A 17,332-nucleotide genomic window follows, 5' to 3' on the forward strand; every position below is an offset into this window, starting at 1 on the left:
AAAGCCAAGCAAAGACTTGGCTCGTATCTTATATAGTTTGTTATCGAGGAAAACTACACAAGTAAACAGCACTGAAAAATCATTGCTTTCACCTGATATTACTGGAGATGTAAGGTCCTCAAAATGGGGTCAATAACCTTACTACCCCATGAGTGTTGGAGATGCAATCTGTTCCATTTTAAAAGGGATCTACTACTGGTTATCCAAAGGTTCTTCCTGTTTCAGGCAATACGTTTCTTTTTAGTATGGAAATTAACATCTTTTCACACAAATGGGATCCTAATTATCACTTTAGTTCAGAACTGGCCATCTACGCTGTGCCAACCCCAACCTGTTCCATGGATGTTGCAGCTCACAGGAATTACTAAAGATCAATGTTGAATTATTTTTGTGGACAGAAATGCTCCTCAAAAGTCCACAAAGATAACATTAGCTATTGCTGCCTCAACTTCCCCCCCTTCTCCAAGATTATGATCCCCACCCTATCTCCATTCCCTTATGTGCAATTTACCTTGTTTAATTTAAACCAAAACTGCCAGGGGGCTCCACACTCTTGGTGTGGGATGCTGATCTGTGTGCTCGGTTAGTCGGCAAAAAAAAATCAAAATAAAAGCCGATTTATGTGTAGTGGTCCAAAACCATTAGAAAAAGATTAAAATATAAACAAATGAGCTCCAGGAATAGAGCAAAGAGCTCATAACAAAGAGGAGGCCTGTTATTTGCAATAAAAGAACAGCTGGAGGTTGCTGAAGGAACATCGCATGAATAAATGGTGACACTTCCACGCCAGAACTTCATAAGATGGTGGGAAGGTAAAGGGGAGAATTAAAAGAAGAGGAAATGTAAAACTATCATAGCTTAGCATTCAAAAGACTTCTTTCCTTTTTTGAGTAATTGTGTAAATGGGAAATTTTGAGAGACCCTGAAATGCACTGTATGACCCTATAATTCTGAAAGGCTTGTTCTGCTGGAGGAATGATAGAGTTTAAAGTTTATTTACTAGTGTCACACAAAGGCTTATATTAGCACTGCAATGAAGTTACTGTGAAAATCCCCCAGTTGCCACACTCCGGCACCTGTTCGGGTGCACTGAGGGAGAATTTACCATGGCCAATACACCTAAACAGCATGTCTTTCGGACTGTGGGAGGAAACTGGAGCACCCGGTGGAAACCCAAGTGGACCCTATAACACTCCCAGGTAAAGAGGCTCAGGAATGGAGTTGTCGAAATGGACAGAACAAGCTGCCGGTACATGCTACAGCACATTACGAGCATTCACCCTGCTATTTCCCTGGTCACTGTTACTTTTTAAAGTTTTGGTGCTTTACAGAAGGACTCATGCCAGTTCTGGATGATTTCTTGGGAGTTTTGCTCAGTTGAATTCAGGAATCAATTTGACATTTTGAGGAACGTTCGACATGTCCATTATAGATTCCTCTACGTGCTGCCTTTTTTTTGTGTGGCTTTGAGCCCATTTAGTACAATGCCTGCATAAAAATAGCATGGACAGGAACGAAGGCCAAGGTGTGTGTTCCTGGACTTTAACAAACAGAAGTTCTACACTGCCATATCCAAGCTTTTAAAAAATTGGACATGGTCAACTTTTTTGTTTGGAACATTTCTTTAATTAAAAAACTCCAGATCATTTTAACTCTTTACAAAATTGATTTGGGTAGTTGTGCTATTCTTTTGGTTATGTTAAATTACATCACATTACTTTTCTTTAGGGTTTCACATTTGGCAAATCTGGAGAAATACTGACAATGAGATTACGATACATGGCTTTTAAGGCAATGATGAGACAGGTAAGAACCATATATATTAATATTTGGTTTGTTTCTTTATTATCTTGCAAATACTTACAAATTTAATTAGCTGTGTTTGCTTTGCACTCACTAAACCTTATTCAGAGAGAAAAAAAAACTTTGTTATCACTGGATTCAGTTAAATCAGTAGTGATATGTTTTGTAACTGTTTTATAGCTAATATCTTCATTTGCTGCAGTTCCAGTGACATGGCAAGTTTTCACCTTTTAAAACTTTCACCGTAACAAATGCTGAAAAGCATTAGTGACTTTTCATTTTGTAGGCAACATTTTTTTAACTTGTTCATGGAATGTGGGCAGCATTTGCTCCCATCCCTAATTGCCCTTGATCCGAGAGGCTTGCTAGGTCATTTCAGAGGGCATTTAAGATTCAACCACATTGCTGTTGAATCTGGAGCCACAAGCAGACCAGGCCGACAGATTTTATTCCCTCAAGGGCATTAGTGAAGCGGATGGGTCTTTACGACAATTCCACATTCCATAATAATTCCATCTGCCGTGGTTGGATTTGAACCAAGGTCCCCAGAGCATTACCCTGGATCTCGAGATTACTCGTCCAGTGACAATACCACTACACCATTGCCTTCCTATTAAACTACAGAGGGTATTCCTCTATTATACTTATACTATTATACATCATACTCTCTAGGGAAGGGGTCACGGATGAATCTTTTTAAGGAGAGCGATAATGATGGTTGTTTTGAAAAGGATGGTGCCTGAGGAGAGAGAATCATTCATAGTGCCACCTAGCATGAGAACCATGAGAGGAAGTTGCCTAGTCAGTAGTTTAATTGCAGTAGGATCAAGGGGATCAATAGGGTGGCACAATGGTTAACACTGCTGCCTCACAGTGCCAGAGACCCGAGTTCAATACCAGCCTTGGGTGACTATTTGTGTGGAGTTTGCACATTCTCCCCCTATGTGCGTGGGTTTCATCCGAGTGCTCCAGTTTCCTCCTACATTCCAAAGATGTGCATGTTAGGTTGATTGGTCACGCTCCATTACCCTTTATTGTTCCAAGATGTGTAGGTAAGGGGGATTGGTGGGGTAAATATGTGGGGTTCTGGGGATAGGGCATGAGAAAGATGCTCTATTGGAGAGTCAGTACATATTCAATGGGCTAAATGGCCTCCTTCTGCAGAGTAGGGATTCTATAATAGGTAACTGCTGGACTGGAAAGACTATGATCTATAACTGTCAGACTAGTTTATGAACCAACAATGCCATAGAATAGTGGTATAAATCCCCTAGACTGTCAGCAAAGACTTGACATGTTCATCACAGTGGCTTGATTTACTGATGCACTGGGATAGGAATCTGATTTTCACTCGTTCCAAATAAAGGGGTAATCCTGCAGAAATAGTTTATATGACAATAGTTAATTGATATTAATTTATAAGGTGCAATTTTACTGCAGTGATTCCAGTAAACTTTTCAATTGGCTTTCAGACGTATTAAATTCAGTATCCATTCAGCAATCGATAAACTTTCCATTTAACATTCTAACAAATAATGCTGCAAAATACATTGCAAATGATTTAAACCCAGGCAAAAAGACAGGTGAGTGTGCATACATCTGATGGTCTTTTGTCATCATAAGTGCATAACATAAGTTCATTTTTATGTATGTTTATTTTAGGATATAAGTTGGTTTGATGATTCGAAGAACAACACTGGAGCATTGACTACCAGACTAGCCACTGATGCATCTCAAGTTAAGGGGGTAAATATCTATTGCTTTCTGGCTTTGAACATTCCAATTCACTACAGGAGTCAAAAATTGTGATGAAACCTAATTGAATTATTGTAAAGATAGTGTTAGATTCATCGAATAGCGCAGTACAGAACAAGGTCATTTGGTTCATCAAGGCTGTACTGGCCCTGACAAAGTGCAGTCCTTGCTATTTCTCCGTATCCCTTCATTTTTAGTCCTTCAAGTAGCTGAAGGAGAAAAATGCTTTTGATTTAGTTCTTTAATCAAATGGATATTCCATTACCTCGGCAATTTAAGAGACAAACTTACTTTATTTAAATGTCTTAAGTAATTGAAATATCCTCATTCATAAACCACATCTCTCTGACAAATGCTCATTTTGACTTTGGGCTTGTTGTTGGTCAAGTTATGACAAATAATTAATTTATCATAGAAACCCTACAGTGCAGAAAGAGGCCATTTGGCCCATCAAGTCTGCACCGACCACAATCCCACCCAGGCCCTACCCCCATATCCCTACATATTTACCCACTAATCCCTCTAACCTACCCATCTCAGGACACTAAGGGGCAATTTTTAGCATGGCCAATCAACCTAACCCGCACATCTTTGGACTATGGGAGGAAACCGGAGCACCCGGAGGAAACCCACGTGGACACGAGGAGAATGTGCAAACTCCACACAGACAGTGACCCAAGCCGGGAATCTAACCCAGGTCCCTGGAGCTGGGAAGCAGCAGTGCTAACCACTGTGCTACCATGCCGCCCACAGAGAAAGGAAGCTGCCGACAAATGTAAGGTTAATGTGCAGAGTATTAACATTGCTCCTTGTGCAGTTCCTGATCTAATTTTGAAAGGCTGAGTGACTTCCAGAAGTTTCACGTAGATATCAGCTCAATTGATTTCAGCTCAACCAAAGCACTCTATAAACAATATGCATCAAGTTTCCAAAATGCTAAAACAAGTTTGTTAAAAGTTGAGAAATTAACTTAATAGAAACATTTAAAGAGAATAGCTACATTTTTGTTTCTAAAAATGTAATTTTAATGAACAGTTTCTTGCATTCATGTCTTTACTGTAGGCTACTGGCGTCAGACTTGGTATAATGGCTCAGAATATAGCTAACCTAGGATGTGCGTGTACTATTTCCTTCATATATGGCTGGCAGCTGACGTTATTGATCTTGGCCATTGTGCCAATCCTGGCAATATCGGGAATGATACAAATGAGAATGCTCACTGGACATGCCAGCAAGGACAAGAAAGAACTTGAGAAATCTGGAAAGGTGGGTAATTTTGAAGACAGGGAATGACATTTGATAGTATTTTTGAACTTCTAGAACTGAATTTAACACACCCCTGCCGCTGTGGTTGAAGATGGGGAATCATGTTAAATCCAATGAGCAGGGCCACCACCTACCTAACAGTCCTGCCTCCACCACAATTATGCCAGAGGCAGGGTGGAATTGAGTGGGTCACCTGCCAGTGGGCCAATTGAAGCCTTTAACTGGTAAGCAATGCCCGCATATGGGTTTCCTCTCTTCGCCATTGGCATTTAACCAGCTGCGGGAGAGGCCCACACCGATTGACCAGACTGAGCTGCATGGGCTTGTGGTGGACAGTTTGGTCCATACTTAACTGACTGTTCCCTCCACTCCCCCCAACCTCACCCCTCCCATGATCAATTGGAGGCATTCCCAAAATGTAGCCCATCCCTGGGTTGCCCTGCTCCCATGGCATCTCAAACCCTGCCCCCCCAACCCCATTGTGGACTCCTGCTGTCGACCCTCAAAAAATTACAAAGTTTCAATTCATTGCAGTTCACCTCCTCATGGCCCAAGTACAGTATGGGCAGTGTCCACCACTCCCTCTAAAGAATCAGGCATGTTTAGCTGTGGGAAGGAGGGAGAGTTTGTGAGGGAGTGATGGTGATAATGGGGGTGGGGGGGATATCTGGATAGAGTCATAGAGGTTTACAGCATGGAAACAGGTCCTTCGGCCAAACATAAGCACACTGCCCTTTTTTTTTAACGACTAAGCTAGTCCCAATTGCCCACATTTGGCCCATATCCCTCGATAGCCATCTTACCGATGTAACTGTCTAAACGCTTTTTAAAAGACAAAATTGTCCCTGCCTCTACTACTACCTCTGGCAGCTTGTTCCAGACACTCACCGCCCTCTATGTGAAAAAAACTGCCCCTCTGGACCCTTTTGTATCTCTCCCCTCTCACCTTAAAGTAAAGTTTATTTATTAGTCACAAGTAGGCTTACATTAACACTGTAATGAAGTTACTGTGAAAATCCCCCAGTTGCCACGCTGCAGCACCTATTCAGGTACACTGAGGGAGAATTTAGCATCGCCTATTCACCTAACTAGCACGTCTTTCGGACTGTGGGAGGAAACCGGAGCACCCAGAGGAAACACACACAGAAACGGGGAGAACGTGCAGACTCTGCACAGACAGTGACCCAAGCTGGGAATCGAATCCGAATCCCTGGCGCTGTGAGGCAGCAGTGCTAACCATTGTGCCACCGTGCCACTGCGCCACCTATGCCCTCTAGTTTTAGGCTCCCCTACCTTTGGGAAAAGATATTGACTATCTAGCTGATCTATGCCCCTCATTATTTTATAGACTCCTATAAGCTAAGCCTCTACATTCTGGAGAAAAAACTCCCAGTCTATCCAGTCTGTCCTTATAACTCAAACCATCAAGTCCTGGTAGCATCCTAGTAAATCTTTTCTGCACCCTTTCTAGTTTAATAATATCCTTTCTATATTACTCCATTAACTGAGTAAGTCCTGCCCTGGTTCGATCTACCAAAATGTATCACCCTGCATTTATCTAAATTAAACTCCATCTGCCATTCATCAGCCCACTGGCCCAATTGATCAAGACCCCATTGCAATCTGAGATGACCTTCTTCACTGTCCACTATGCCACCAATCTTGGTGTCATCTGTAAACTTACTAACCATGCCTCCTAAATTCTCATCCAATTCATGAATATAAATGACAAATAACAGTGGACCCAGCACTGATCCCTGAGGCACACCACTGGTCACAGGCCTCCAGTTTGAAAAACAACCTTCTACAACCACCCTCTGTCTCCTGTCATCAGACTGTGTCTGTGCACTGTTGGAGAACAGAGACCACTCCATCTGACGAAGGAGCAGCAAGCTCCGAAAGCTTATGGTATTTGCTACCAAATAAACCTGTTGGACTTTAACCTGGTGTTGTGAGACTTCTTACTGTTCTGTCATCAAGCCAATTTTGTATCCATTTGGCTACGTCACCCTGGATCTCGTGAGATTTAATCTTATGCAACAACTTTCATGTGGTACCTTGTTTAAGGCCTTGCTAAAGTCCATGTAGACAACATTAACTGCACTGCCCTCATCTACCTTTTTGGCTACCCTTCAAAAAACTCAATCAAATTTGTGAGACATGATCTTCCACTCACAAAGCCATGCATTTCATCAGGTCCCGGGAATTTATCTATCTTGATGCACTTTAAGACTTGCAGCACCTCCTTCTCTGTTAGATGTACACTCCTCAAAACATCACTATTTATTTCCCCAAGTTCCCTAACATCCATGCCTTTCTCAATAGTAAATACTGATGAGAAATATTCATTTAGGATGTCACCCATCTCTTGTGGATCTGCACATAGACCTTGCTGATCCTTAAGAGAGCCCACTCTCCCACTAGTTACTCTTTTGTCCTTTATGTATTTGGGTATCTCTTTGGATTCTCCTTTGCCTTATCTGCCAAAGCAATCTCGTATCCCCTTTTTGCCCTCCTGATTTCCCTCTTGACTCTACTTCTACACCCTCTATACTCTTCAAGGGGTCCAGCTACCTATGCATGTCATGTGCCTCCTTCTTCTTTTTGACCGGGGCCTCAATTTCCGAGTCATCCAGGGTTCCCTACTTTTATCAGCCTTGCCCTTCACTCTAAGAGGAGTGTGCTTACCCTGAACCCTGGTTAACACACTTTTGAAATTCTCCCACTTACCAGACATCCCTTTGCCTTTCCATAGACTCCCCCAATTAACTGTTGAAAGTTCCTGTCTGATACCATTAAAATTGGCCTTGCCCCAATTTAGAATTTTAACTTTTAGGCCAGACCTATCGTTCTCCATAGCTATCTTAAAACTAATAGACTTATGGTCACTGGTCCCAAAGTGATCCTTCACCAACACTTCTGTCACCTGCCCTTCTTTATTTCCCAAGAGGAGGTCAAGTTTTGCTCGTTCTCTGGTTGGCTGTTCATCAATTATTGCCATGCATGGGTGCACAGGAATGATTGGAGATCGTAGAGATTGGATTTGGGTGGATTTGAACAAATCACAGATGGAGAGGGGGTATAATGATGGGATTGAGGGCGAGGTGGGTTGGCAGATGGGGAGAGCAATCCGTAATCTTGTGTGCTCAGAAATCCAAGGTACTTTCTTGAGCCTGAGAAATACTCCTGTTCCTCTTGTACTCTAAAGACACATAGCTATGGATCCAGCTCTTCTCCACTTCTTTTTACCTGTTGGGTTTTCTCAGGCCAGCGAAGCACCTACAACAGTATTTGGAAATAAAAGACTTGTTGAAATAGAAGCAAGCAGCCTCACTGATAGCTTTCAGTGACTGACCCACCTCCCGAGAGTGAACTGGTGGCCCATGCTTCATTCTGCAGGAAGAGGGCAGGTTCAAAATGAGTTTGAAATTGTGAAAATTCTACTTTCCCACCCAACCCAAGCCCACTCATTTTGAGGGCAGGGGGATTAAAATAATCTCCATGGTGTCTGGCAGTTGGGATCCCATCCACTACAAATTTGAAAGACCTTTTGTATAGGTTAACAAGCTTCCTATTAGTTACCGTTGTTCATGGTCCATGTAAAACTCTTGCTATCTTGATCCTAGTGCCCTACTGTCAAAGGAGATTAGAACCAAAACTTTGGCCCCTTTGTGATTCGCAGGGCTCTCCTGTGCTTCGGGTTGGCAGGACGTTCCTCTGCTCAAGAATAAATGCAAGACTGAGAGCACTGGCTTTGTTTTCTCAGCTTTCACAGTTGAGAATTGATGACTATCCCACTGGGAGATAAATACAAGCACCAAAGCAATGTCTTATTGCATGTCCATTCCCCACATTTTATTTTGCTCTTTTCCCTCATCTGCTCTTCTGGTTCTGCAGCCGGTTAGGAAGCAATAATTATCTCTGCCTCTCCTCACGTAACCTTTGTCTTAACATTTTGTGCTCTCAGCTTGCTGCAAATTTGGGTTTCATGTTCACTCAGCAATGTTCTTCATTGAGAGATGTTTCTTTACAAGGAGAACATTCAACAAGAATCATTATAATAAGGAAAATTCACTCAGCATGCTTCATCATCATTTGCTTCTTCAGGTTGTGGGACAGCTTAAGCAAATGTCTAAGATCTGGATAGGTTATCTAAAACTATATGGAGAACATTCTTTTTTAGGAGGACTATAAGCTCCATGTGCTGAGGGACATTTGGTTTTAACCGTAGAAAGCTCGATTCGGTATTTGCTTTGACAGCAAGAGCTGCAAACAACATGTTGTTTGTTTCTTGATGAAAAATTAACCACAGGAGACTGTTGCAATCACTTTTACACTCGTGCGCACAAACAAACACATGGGTGTGGGGAGGGGGGTGTTGAGTGGTAATATTAACCTAAAAGAAATGAGCAAGTTTGGGTCAGGTGGGAATGGGAATTGAAGTGATAAAAAAATCCTGACCTCAATCCAGATACTTCTGGTTTTAATAGAGGATAAAACAAGGACATGTTGGTGGCCACTCCCAAAGACAGGTTGGCACTTCAAATATTATAGCAAAGATGCCTTGTTTGTGTTCACCATTTGAAATGTAAGCCTGGTTGGTAGGATTTCTTCGGCCTCAGGAAACTCACCAGCTAAATGGGAAAAGAGACTGCCGGTACAGGAGGTAAGTGCCTCTTACCTGCAGGATCCAGCATGCTTGTCTAGCCTATCTCTCTCAATTGGACAACCCATCATACCCTGCTGATGTCCAACCTCTCTCCCTTCGAGGCCTGCAATCCACTTCATCTAGGCCTTCGATTGCCCCAAATTGATCCCCACTGGTTATACCTTCAGAAAAAATGAATAAATAAAGTCATGATGTCATTTGAAAATGTGCAGAGTACATTACAAGAGTTGTCATAGTGTCTATGGGTGTGTACTTCTGATGCCTCCACACAAAAGTGCAGTGCACTTTGAAGTGCATGGCAACTTCAAGAAAATCTCAAAGCAAGCCCTGATGGGCTAACAAGCTCCCTTACACAAATGCTCAAACATACAGATATTCTGCTTGAGATTAATTCTAGCTGAGGAACATGCTTTATATTTCTACTCTGCAACTGTTCTGAGGTTTTCTATAGATGAGGATGAAGGTGCTTGATCTTTTTTGATTTGATTTATTATTGTCACATGTATTGGTATACAGTGAAAAGTATTGTTCCTTGCACACTATACAGACAAAGCATACCTTTCATAAAGAAGGAAAGGAGAGAGAGCATAATCATAGAAATCATAGAAACCCTACAGTGCAGAAGGAGGCCATTCGGCCCATCGAGTCTGCACTGACCACAATCCCACCCAGGCCCTACCCCCACATATTTTACCCGCTAATCCCTCTAACCTACACATCCCAGGACTCTAAGGGGCAATTTTTAATCTGGCCAATCAACCTAACCCGCACATCTTTGGACTGTGGGAGGAAACCGGAGCACCCGGAGGAAACCCACGCAGACACGAGGAGAATGTGCAAACTCCACACAGACAGTGACCCGAGCCGGGAATCGAACCCGGGACCCTGGAGCTGTGAAGCAGCAGTGCTAACCACTGTGCTACCGTGCCGCCCTTAATGTAGTCATAGCTAGGGTAGAGAGAAAGATCAACTTAATGCAAGGTAGGTCCATTCAAAAGTCTGATGGCAGCAGTGAAGAAGCTGATTTTGATTCGGTTGGTATGTCTCCTCAGACTTTTGTACCTTTTTCTCAACGGAAGAAGGTGGAAGAGAGTATGTCCAGGGTGCGTGGGGTCCTTAATTACGCTGGCTGCTTTTCTGAGGCAGCAGGAAGTGTAGACAGAGTCAATGGATGGGAGGCTGGTTTGAGTGATGGACTGAGCTTTTGCTTTCACGGCACTTTGTAGCTTCTTGTGGTCTTGGAAAGAGCAAGAGCCACACCAAGCTGTGATACAACCAGAAAGAATGCTTTCTATGGTGCATCCGTAAAAATTGGTGAGCGTCGGAGTGGACATGCAAGATTTCCTTAGTCTTGCAGCAGCCATCCATCTAGCATTCCTTTACTGAAAACTAACATGGATATTCTGGATTATTGTGAAAATCAGGCCTTGTAAAATTGAGCAATGCCTTAGGCTGTGTTGGGATGATAGAATAACTTATTTTCAAAATCTTCATAGCTGTTACTGCTTTTTTTTGGTCTACCAGGAAAGAATAATTATAGGCTTGCCTAGACAACCGGGTCAAGGTTAACAAACTCAGTTGGTGAGAGAAGTTGAGTTTCACGATTGGGTATTTTGAAACTCATTAACTAAATTATTCTTACTGTGCTAAAGGATTCTCCCTTAATTTTGTTGTATTTAACAATATTGTATTCTCCATTTTAAACAGATTGCTACAGAAGCAGTTGAAAACATTCGAACAGTTGTAGCTCTAACAAGAGAAAGAAGGTTTGAACAAATGTATGAAGAAAGCTTAAAAGTTCCTAGCAGGTAATGACACTCAGACTTCCTTAGTTAACAGTGGCTTCTGATTAACAGCGGAAAGATCTTGATTCAGACTGAATAAGACAAATTCTGTTTGTACCAATAAAATTCAGGGCTTTTAATCAGAGCTTTAGAAAACAGGGCCTGGATTTTCTCAAGGCTTTGAAGAAGTGTTTGGAGATGGGAGGGTTGGTAAAATGATGGTGAAAGACATTGGGAGGGAAAGCTGTTTCCATTCGCAGAGATATTCCCAGGGACAGGAATGGCTGGAGGGGTTGGTTCAACGGGACCATAGGATCCTGCTGCCAGCGAGCGACACACCACCTCCCGCCACCGTGAAACACATCGGGATGATATCCCGCCAATCTCTCAGCATTTCTCAGTGAGTGGGCAACAAGTTGGCAGATGCAGTATTTGATGGGGAAGTGTGAGGTTTTTCATTGTGATCATAAGAATAGCAAAGCAGAATATTTTTTTCAAAGGAATGAAACTTGTAAAAGTTGATATTCAGAGAAACTTGGGTGTACTCAAAGAAGGAATATAAAAAGTTAGCGTGCAATTAGGAAAGCACAGAATTGTTACAGCACAGAAGGAGGCCATTTGACTCATTGGCTGGAATTTTACTGTCCCGCCGCCATGGGAATTGGAGCAGGTGAGGGGCGGAACATGGAAAGGTCCGTTGACCTCGGGCGGGAATTTACGATTTTGGGACGAGCGAGGCCGTAAAATCCCGCCCGCTATGTCTGCACCAGCTCTGAGCAATGCACTTAGTGCCATTCTCCCACTTTCTCCCCGTAACCTTGCACATACATACCTCCTTTTCATATACCAGTCTAATTCCCTTCTGAATGCTTCAACTAAACCTGCCTTAGGCAGTGCGGTCCAGCTTTAACGACTCGCTATATTAAGTTATTCTCTTGTCACTTTTACGTCTTTAGCCAATTATTTTACATCCTTGTCCTCTTGTTCTCAATGTTTTCATGAGTGGGGAAAGTCTCTCCCTATCTACTCTGTCCAGCTCCCTCATGATTTTGAATACCTTCATGAAATTTCCTCTCCGCTTCTTTTTTTCCAAGGAAAACAATCCCAACTTCTCTAATCTATCTTCATAACTGAAGTTCCTCATCCCTGGGACTATTCTCGTGAATCTTTTCTGTACTCTCTCCAATGCCTTCACATCCTTCTAAATAGCAAATCGTCTTTATTTCAAGGGTATTGGAGTACAAGAACAAATAAGTCTTGCACAGAGCTTTGCTGAGACCACATCATGTGCAATTTGAGTCTTCATATTTAAGGAAGGATATGCTTACATTGGAGGCAGCACAACGAAGTTCAATAGATTGGCCTCTGGGATGATGTCCTATGATGGCAGGATGAACAAATTGGGTCTATACTCTCTGGGCTGTAGAAGAATGAGTTAATCTCATTGAAACATTTAAGATTATGAAGGATCTTGACAGGGTTGATACTGAGATGTTGGGTGAGATTTTATGGCTTCGTTCATCCCGAAACCGTAAAATCCCGTCCGAGGTCAACGGACCTTTCCATTGTCCGCCCCTCGACCGCTCCGACTCCTATGGCGGGCGGGGCTGTAAAATTCCAGCCATTGTTTCCCCTGGCTGGGGGACGCAGAATACAGGGGGCACAATTTTAGGATAAGGGACAGATCATTTAAAACTGAGACAAGGAGAAATTTCTTCAGCCAAAGGGTTGTGATATTTGGAATTCTCTATCCCAGAGGGTTGTGGATGACAAATGCTTGGTCTCTCAGGGAATTAAAAAAAATAGGGAGAGGGCAAGAAAGTGGATTTGAAACCCAAGATCAGCCATAATCATATTGAATGGTGGAACAGGCTGGATGGACCAAATGGTTTTCTCCTTCTCCTATTTCTTCTATCCTTATGTTCCTAAAAAAGCTGCACGGTTAAAATAGCGACTGTGTCCCTTCCAATGTTCATCCCATTCCCATCAGTTTTAAAATTGTACCTGAACATTTTCTGCTAGGCAGTAGAATTGTCATGCATTTTCCTTCTTATTTTCCAAAGGAATGCAGAAAAGAAGGCTCAAGTTTATGGAATCACCTTCGCACTTTCTCAGGCAATTCTATACTTTGCTTATGCAGCATGTTTCCGGTTTGGAGCCTGGTTGGTTACAAATAATCATATGGTTTTCCGGGATGTTATGCTGTAAGTATGAATGATTGTCACAAACGTTCAGTTTATAGAAAGACAAAGGGCAGAATTTTTCCGGCCCCACGAGGGATCATGGTGGGGGATTGCAGTAATAGGGGAGGCGATGGTCTGGTGGTATTATCTCTAGACTATTAATCTAAAAACTCAGCTAATGTTCTGGGGACCCTGGGCTCGAATCCCGTCACAGCAGATGTGGAAATTGAATTCAATAAAGTGTCTGGAATTCAGAATCAACAGAAGACTATGAAACCATGTTGAATGTCAGAAAAACTCCATCCACTAATGTCCTTTGGGGAAGGAAAACTGCCGTCCTTACCTGGTCTGGCCTGCATGTAACTACAGACCTACAGCAATGTGGTTGACTCTCAACTGCCCTCTGAAATTGCAGAGCCTCTGGCTCTGATCTTCAGGTCGTCGTTGGCCTCTGGTATAGTACCAGAAGATTGGAGGTTAGCGAATGTTGTCCCATTGTTTAAGAAGGGGAACAGAGACTTCCCCGGGAATTATAGACCGGTGAGCCTCACTTCTGTTGTCGGCAAGATGTTGGAAAAAATTATAAGGGATAGGATTTATAGTTATTTGGAGAGTAATGAATTGATAGGTGATAGTCAGCATGGTTTTGTGGCAGGTAGGTCGTGCCTTACTAACCTTATTAAGTTTTTTGAGAAAGTGACCAAGGAGGTGGATGGGGGCAAGGCAGTGGACGTGGTATATATGGATTTTAGTAAGGCGTTTGATAAGGTTCACCATGGTAGGCTTCTGCAGAAAATGCAGATGTATGGGATTGGGGGTGATCTAGGAAATTGGATCAGGAATTGGCTAGCGGATAGGAAACAGAGGGTGGTGGTTGATAGTAAATATTCATCATGGAGTGCGGTTACAAGTGGTGTACCTCAGGGATCTGTTTTGGGGCCACTGCTGTTTGTAATATTTATTAATGATCTGGATGAGGGTATAGTTGGGTGGATTAGCAAATTTGCTGATGACACCAAAGTCGGTGGTGTGGTAGACAGTGAGGAAGGGTGTCGTAGTTTGCAGGAAGACTTAGACAGGTTGCAAAGTTGGGCCGAGAGGTGGCGGATGGAGTTTAATGCGGAGAAGTGTGAGGTAATTCACTTTGGTAGGAATAACAGATGTGTTGAGTATAGGGCTAACGGGAGGACTTTGAATAGTGTGGAGGAGCAGAGGGATCTAGGTGTATGTGTGCATAGATCCCTGAAAGTTGGGAATCAAGTAGATAAGGTTGTTAAGAAGGCATATGGTGTCTTGGCGTTTATTGGTAGGGGGATTGAATTTAGGAGTCGTAGCGTTATGTTGCAACTGTACACAACTCTGGTGCGGCCGCACTTGGAGTACTGTGTGCAGTTCTGGTCCCCACATTACAGGAAGGATGTGGAGGCTTTGGAGAGGGTGCAGAGGAGGTTTACCAGGATGTTGCCTGGTATGGAGGGGAGATCCTATGAGGAGAGGCTGAGGGATTTGGGATTGTTTTCGCTGGAAAGGCGGCGGCTAAGAGGGGATCTTATTGAAACATATAAGATGATTAGAGGTTTAGATAGGGTGGATAGTGATAGCCTTTTTCCTCTGATGGAGAAATCCAGCACGAGGGGGCATGGCTTTAAATTGAGGGGGGGTAGTTATAGAACCGATGTCAGGGGTAAGTTCTTTACCCAGAGGGTGGTGAGGGATTGGAATGCCCTGCCAGCATCAGTAGTAAATGCGCCTAGTTTGGGGGCGTTTAAGAGATCCGTAGATAGGTTCATGGACGAAAAGAAATTGGTTTAGGTTGGAGGGTCACAGTTTTTTTTTTAACTGGTCGGTGCAACATCGTGGGCCGAAGGGCCTGTTCTGCGCTGTAATGTTCTATGTTCTATGTTCTATGAAATGGACTAGTAAGCCACGCAGTTCAAGGGCAACTAGGGCAATAAATGCTGGCCAGCCAGCGACGCCCATGTCCCATGGATGAATTAAAAAAATACCGGCGGGGAACAGCTATGAGGGACTGGCTATGTCCTGCCATCAGAGAATTTTACTGACAGCAGCACTGGCTTTGGAAGCAAATTTAAATATTCAAATACCCCGTTGAGGGCCATTTTAATGAGGCCTTTTTCTTTGTCAACAGTGGATTGATGCCCCGACAGGTGAGCGCAGGCAGACGCCCAATGGCAACACGGGTTGGGGGGGGGGGGAATTTTTATTTATTTAAAGAGGGTGGTGCAGGCAGGGAAGGCAGTCCTCACAGCCCCAACAATTTGCTCAGAGGGCTTTCTCCTCTGTCAACATTATTTTCAAGTTTTTTTTCCAAAGGTTCTTCCACCCATCTGGTGAAGTCTGCAGGGCCCATGCCTTCCTTATTGGCCTTCTTATTGGGCCAGCAGCTCTAGGGGACAGGCAGCCATCCTGCACAGAATGACAACCCCGGTGGCAGCTTGTTCAGGAGATAACGTTTGTGAAATGGTGGAAGTCCTACCAGTTTGTCATTGGTGCTGCCGCCATGCACCTGCGGTCGCTGTCAGGACTTGGACCTTTCCAGGAAAACTTTGCCCAATACTTTACAATGCAACAGTTAGAGCAAATCATTTTTGAGATGACTGCTTGAAGTGTGTTGAATGCTTAAAATGGAGTCAGTGTAGTCCTAAACCCTCTGAGCCCTTGGACAGTAAATAGCAACACAGAGACTGCCTTTGCATCTCATCCAACCTCTTTCATTCTCTTCCCAGGCAGTTTACTCAAAACATGTTTACATGTTTCTCAGTGAATTATAGTTGCAGTTCCCCCCCAAGCAATTAAGGCAGAAAATGGTGGGAAATGTTCAACAATGCATCTATGAGGAGAACAAAATAATGTTTCAGACATAAAACCTTTCATAATTTTAAGATAAAGTTTATTATATTTATTAGTCACAAGTAGGCTTACATTAACACTGCAATGAAGTTACTGTAAAAATCCCCTAGTCGTCACACTCCAGCGCCTGTTCAGCTACACTGAGGGAGAATTTAGCATGGCCAATGCATCTAACCAGCACATCTTTCAGACTGTGGGAGGAAACCAGAGCACCCGGAGGAAACCCACAGAGACACAGGGAAAACGTGCAAACTCCACACAGACAGTGACCCAAGCCGGGAATCAAACCTGGGTCCCTGGTGCTGTGAGGCAGCAGTGCTAACCACTGTGCCACCGTGCCACAAATCTATCATGCAAATCTATATAAAATCTTAGTAAGACCACGATTGGAACACTTTGTGCTGTTTGGGGTTTCATGTTATAGGAAGGGTGCTGAGGCTACCGAGATGGTACTGCACAGATTCACTAGTATGCTGCAGCAAATGATGAAATTCAAAAAGTTTTAAAAATTGCCTCTTTTTATTGCAGCGGAGCAGAATGTGGGGATGTGATAGTGGTGTCTAAAATTATGACAGAATGGGATAGAGTAGGTAGAAATAGACCACTTGCAGTGACTAAGGAGTCTGGATTGAGAGGACAGATTTAAAATTAAATATAGGAGATATAGAATCGAGAGCAGGAGAAATAGTTGTGAGGCTGTGAAATGTATAGAGGTATCGGACACCTTATCCCACGCATCCCAAAATCCGGAAGGACCCAGAGACTGGATCCTGTGCTGGAAACTGATGAATGTACAATATTTTGCTTTTGTATTTTCATTCAGCTGGAAAACATGAGGAAAAAGTGGCGAGGAGAGAACTAACAGACCAACCATAGACAGGGAGTAAAGATGTTAAATTACTTACACACTGCTCAATAAAAGACAGTTCAGTGAAAAAGAAGACTGACAGTTTTCCACCCAGCCCTCCACCACGGGATGCAAAATCTGGAAAATCCCCATA

The 17,332-nt window shown here is 43.1% G+C and overlaps 1 protein-coding gene across 1 annotated transcript in view; it reads left to right on the forward strand.

The window, feature by feature from the left end:
* abcb4 (ATP-binding cassette, sub-family B (MDR/TAP), member 4) overlaps positions 1 to 17,332 on the forward strand; it is a 114,332-nt gene that overhangs the window by 81,099 nt on the left and 15,901 nt on the right. The window contains exons 19-23 of the mRNA XM_078235053.1: positions 1,729 to 1,806; positions 3,466 to 3,549; positions 4,621 to 4,824; positions 11,201 to 11,301; positions 13,341 to 13,481. Of these exons, the coding sequence (XP_078091179.1) occupies positions 1,729 to 1,806; positions 3,466 to 3,549; positions 4,621 to 4,824; positions 11,201 to 11,301; positions 13,341 to 13,481 (608 nt within the window). The remainder of the gene's footprint in view (positions 1 to 1,728; positions 1,807 to 3,465; positions 3,550 to 4,620; positions 4,825 to 11,200; positions 11,302 to 13,340; positions 13,482 to 17,332) is intronic.

Source organism: Mustelus asterias, chromosome 2 (genome assembly GCF_964213995.1).
Source record: "Mustelus asterias chromosome 2, sMusAst1.hap1.1, whole genome shotgun sequence".
NCBI classification, from domain to species: domain Eukaryota; kingdom Metazoa; phylum Chordata; class Chondrichthyes; order Carcharhiniformes; family Triakidae; genus Mustelus; species Mustelus asterias.